Genomic DNA, 4,623 nt, shown 5'->3' on the forward strand with positions numbered 1-4,623 from the left:
TATCCGTGACGTCACCCATCTGTACCTGAGAGCTGTTTTGAAGCAAATCGACGGCGGCAGCCATATTGGTAATGCGGAACTCAACTAGGCAGAGTGTGACGTAGTGTGAGTCTCTTAGCCAATGGCTGTGTGTTCCCGACCGGGAGTCACGTCAGTCATGTCCTTATTTGGGCAAAACTCATAATCTTAATATCTTCTTAACCGTCACGTTAGAAAAAAATTCACCCCCTGTACAGTGTGTGCCATTGGAGAGATTAGCTTTGTAGGGCCAAGTCGTTTTTTGAACCAGGCTGTAAACATGTTTATTAATGCTGCAAAGATCGTCTTTTTCCCATTCATATCTATGTGGTTTCCGGTGTTTCTGCAGCCAGCCTCAAGCGGATTTTCGATGTATTGCAGTTTATATCACTTCCGCATTGGCTTCATCGTTTGAGACCGGAGTTTGCCGCTTGATCGGACCAGTCTGCCTCGCGTACTGTTTCCCATAATGCACAGCGCTCGGTCCGCTTTTTCTTTTTCCTTATTTTTTGACGGGAGGAAATCCGTTTTTGGGTGCTGTGAAAGTTATCAAATTACATATAAACCACTTCCTAACTTTTTAAATCATAAATGGATGCTAAATAAGCATTTTATTTATCGGCTTCGCCGTTGTTTACTTCCGCTTTCCGAAACCGGAAATCCAGCGAAGTCTGGCTCAGCATGCTGCATGACAGATCGGACAGAACAGTCATACTAAATTCTAAATTCAAACGCAGTATGTAGTAGGCAATACCTACTGCCAACTACATTAGTAAGTAGTATGTAGCAGGCCGTTTCGGAAACAGCCAGCCACTGGCTCCAATTATATTCAAACGATTCAACCGGAAGTGAAATGATTCACATCCGGGGTGAAGTTTTGTTTACGGCTGTCGGTCTGGATGACGCACAGCTGATGCTAAGATTCGGAGCAGCATCTGCTTCACTTATCCCAAATATTCGGCTCACCATTCAGCATGGCTTCTCAGATCCCCATCACCGTCAGACCGCAGCCGGCAGCCCCGAGCTCTGCTGCTAACCGGGGGAAGAAACGTCCCGGTAGCCCGGGGGTCTCTGCCGCTCCACAGGCTGCATTGAGCGGAAACAAGAAGAAGAAGGGCCAGCTGACAGCGACACCAGTAACTCAAACGCAGGTAAGTCATCGGGTTGTGTTTAGCTATTGATCTGAATCACATAGCCTTCATATTGTTTACAGCCTGTTATTTGCAGCAGGCTGTGTAGAGAAGCTGGAGCTAAAATACACAGGAGCTAGACTGTTCCAAGGAAGAAGGAAAAAAAACAGCACATGGCTTTAAGTGCTAACTAATCTTAGCTATGTGCAAAACGTATTATTGTTTGTGCCTTCAATCTTTCTTGTTTCTTCAGTGTCTTCAATAAGACATTACCTTTTGGAGGGCACTGTAGTTTATTATGCATGCAAATATTAACATGCGCTGAAGATAGCACAGGTAAGTTAATACTTTTTTCAAACCTAGGGTTGCCAACTTTTTCACTACTAAATAAGGGACAAGTGCCATGGTGGTGTGAGCATGATGTGTGAAAGCAGCGTATATTCATATCCTGATGTAACTGGAAATGCAGAAAGTGTGGATATACCCTTTAATCCTTACTGTATCATTATGTACCTCATATGAATGAGAACCTCAAAGAAACCACAATTTGGCTCTTTACATCAAAAAACAGGCAAAAGAAAAATTAAATCCAAATGTACTTTTTGCTGCTCTTGACTGACTCAAGCAGTCTTTTGTACTTTTGCACGGCCAGAGAGAAGTCCTTACATGACAAGTCACAGTTTACAGATATCTGAAGTTCATTTTTGATCAGCTCTGTGCTGCATCTGTTTCTTGAGTCTGACCATTTAATGGCCATCAGAGAGATGGCGCTGTATACAATGGGCGACTGTGGCTGAGTGGGTAGATTCGGTCGTCTATCAAATCGGAAGGTTGACGGTTGGATCCCAGCTCCAGCAGTCGGAGTGTCCTTGAGCAAGACACTGAACGAATTGCTCCCTCTGTTGTTCAGAGGTGTGTGAATGTGAATGAAGGAGATTAACTAACACTGATGGTCCCTCACTGTAGCAGCCTCTACCATCAGTGAGTGAATGAGTATGAATGGGTGAATGTGACGAGTAGTGTAAAAGCGCTTTGAGTAGTCAGAAAGACTAGAAAAACGCTATGTAAGTACAAGTCCATTTACAACTGATGCGCGTGAGGGGCCCTGTGATTCGATGACAGGCGGTGTGATTGGCACATGATCTGCCACTACCGTTTTATCTGATCTAGGATGTGAAGAGTGCAGTCTGCTGTATTTATAAGAATTAATAGTCAATATACGGGACAATTGAGGTCCCATATGAAACAAACCAATGAAGCCCAATATACAGGATGTCCCAGCTAATACGGGACAGTTGGCAACCCTATGCAAACCGGACAGACAGATATCACACTTCATGGGCGTAAGGAGATAAGATGTAATAAAGAATGCACATCTTTATGGAAATTTTCAGGAATTATGGTTAAAAAAAAAAAGACCACAAAGCACAAGATAGAATAAGATAAGATAAGAGATTCCTTTACTCGTCCCACAACAGGGAAATTCAAGTGTCACAGTAACAAAGTAGACAATGCAAAAAAAGAAAAAAAATATAAAGCAAACAAGAGCCTATAAAGAACAATTAAAGAACAATTATATAGTCTGACCACTGCAGGATGAAAAGACCTGCTATAGCTCTCCGTGAGACACTGCGGGTGAAGAAGTCTGTCACTGAACAAGCTACTTAGTGTTAATACATCTTTCCTTCTTCATCCAACAAGTCCACATCTCAAGGATATGTCATTTTTGACAAAGACCAGCAGCAAATCCCAATATTTGAGCAGCTGAGACCAGGAAATATGATTAATTGTAAATAAAAAGCTGACTGAAAAGATCATCAAAGTTTAAACAAATGAATAATAAAGTCTAGTTCTGATCACTGAACATTACTTCAAAGTGTTCTGCATTTGACAACAGAAACATAGACAAAGTTCAATTGTTTGTCAAACATTAAAGTGACACTATCAAACTGAAGTGTTTCACTTCAAAACTAATGTAAAACAAGACAATGCAAAACAAATGTGATGACCCTTTGAAGATTTGTTTTTCTCTTCTGTCTCATCAGACAATAGCAGCAGAGTTGGTGGCTGAGGTGAAGCCAGTAGGTACTGTTGACAGTGCACCCCCTGTCCCTGCAGAGCCAACAGCAAAGCCTCCACCTTTCAAAGACCCCATATTCATGGTGAGTGTTCACTCAGGTTATCTGATTTTGTTCCTTCCCCCCCCCCCAATTCCTGCCCTTATTTTTAATCTATCTTCCTATGACAGCATTCTGGGATTGGAGGAGCAGCAGCAGGTAAAAAGAACAGGACCTGGAAGAACCTCAAACAGATTCTGGCTTTGGAACGAACTTTACCCTGGAAGCTTAATGATCCCAACTGTGAGTTTTGCTATCTCCTTCTTACCTGAAAAATGTGCAGGTGTTATCAAGAAACAAGTTGGCTTAATTTTGTATTAAACAATCCTCTTATTTATGCAAACATTAATTCAAAATATTGCAGAATATATTAATTCATCTTTTTAGTCTTGAAAATCTCTTGAATGCGTTTTAGCTTCAAGTTTGTTTAAAAAGCCGTTCTTTAAATTCTATTTTTCAAAACTGCATAATATCACTGTTAAAATAAAGATGGCAGAGCTTCAATTTCAGAAGAAAATTCCCATGACACTATAGTGTTTATAAGCTCAGTTCAAGTTTCCTTAATGTTTTCACAGATTACAACATTGATGCCCCTCCTTCCCTTTTGCCAACCAAGAAGTACTCTGACATCTCTGGCCTCCCTGTGAGTACAAACAGAGCTTCAATCCTTAATGTACAACTCAAAAATCTCAGTCTTGTATGAAGCTTACACTGAAAACTGTCTCATCTCTCCTCAGGCAAACTACACAGACCCTCAGAGTAAACTACGCTTCACATCCTCTGAGGAGTTCTCTTACATCCGTCTTCTCCCCTCAGATGTTGTCACCGGCTACTTGGCCCTGCGAAAGGCAACCTGCATCGTACCCTGACAATTGAGCAAAGCTTGACACCTGAAACAGGTGTTAACCAGACTTGAACTCATAACCGTGATGGAAGCTGTTGGGTCAAACAGCAGCTCCTGAGAGCGCATGCTGCTCGCACAGAAGCTACCCAGGTGGAGGTCACTGTGATAGGAAAGCAGCAGGAGCTCACGGTGTAGCGACTGCTCCACATTTGCACGCCATTTTTTAGAGGGCAATTCAATAATTGCAACTGTTTGACAAATAAATAGTTCAAATGTGGAAAATCTGTTTTTTCTTTGTTCTTTTAGAAAAAAAGTAAAGTGAGTCCTTTCTCTATTTTTGGGGCGTTAAACAGTCTAACCACTAGTTGGATGTTTTCATGTTATTGTCAGAGATAACACTCCTCAAATTGAAGGGTTAATTCTAAAGTCAAGTAAAAGACATGATTTGGCTTTTTGACAAAATAGATTTCTCAGCATCCTTGACAAAATCTTTGCATAGATTTCTCTTACTCTT

The 4,623-nt window shown here is 41.4% G+C and overlaps 1 protein-coding gene across 1 annotated transcript; it reads left to right on the top strand.

Moving 5' to 3' along the window:
- Window positions 1-855: 855 nt before the first annotated feature.
- Window positions 856-4,386, top strand: ino80c (INO80 complex subunit C). Its single transcript, XM_034697826.1, has 5 exons — window positions 856-1,169; window positions 3,194-3,310; window positions 3,397-3,508; window positions 3,841-3,908; window positions 4,003-4,386. The coding sequence occupies exons 1-5, from the start codon at window positions 993-995 to the stop codon at window positions 4,132-4,134; spliced, it is 606 nt and encodes a 201-aa protein (XP_034553717.1). The 5' UTR covers window positions 856-992; the 3' UTR covers window positions 4,135-4,386.
- The last annotated feature ends 237 nt before the right edge of the window (window positions 4,387-4,623 follow it).

This window comes from Notolabrus celidotus, chromosome 12 (genome assembly GCF_009762535.1).
Source record: "Notolabrus celidotus isolate fNotCel1 chromosome 12, fNotCel1.pri, whole genome shotgun sequence".
Classification (NCBI taxonomy): domain Eukaryota; kingdom Metazoa; phylum Chordata; class Actinopteri; order Labriformes; family Labridae; genus Notolabrus; species Notolabrus celidotus.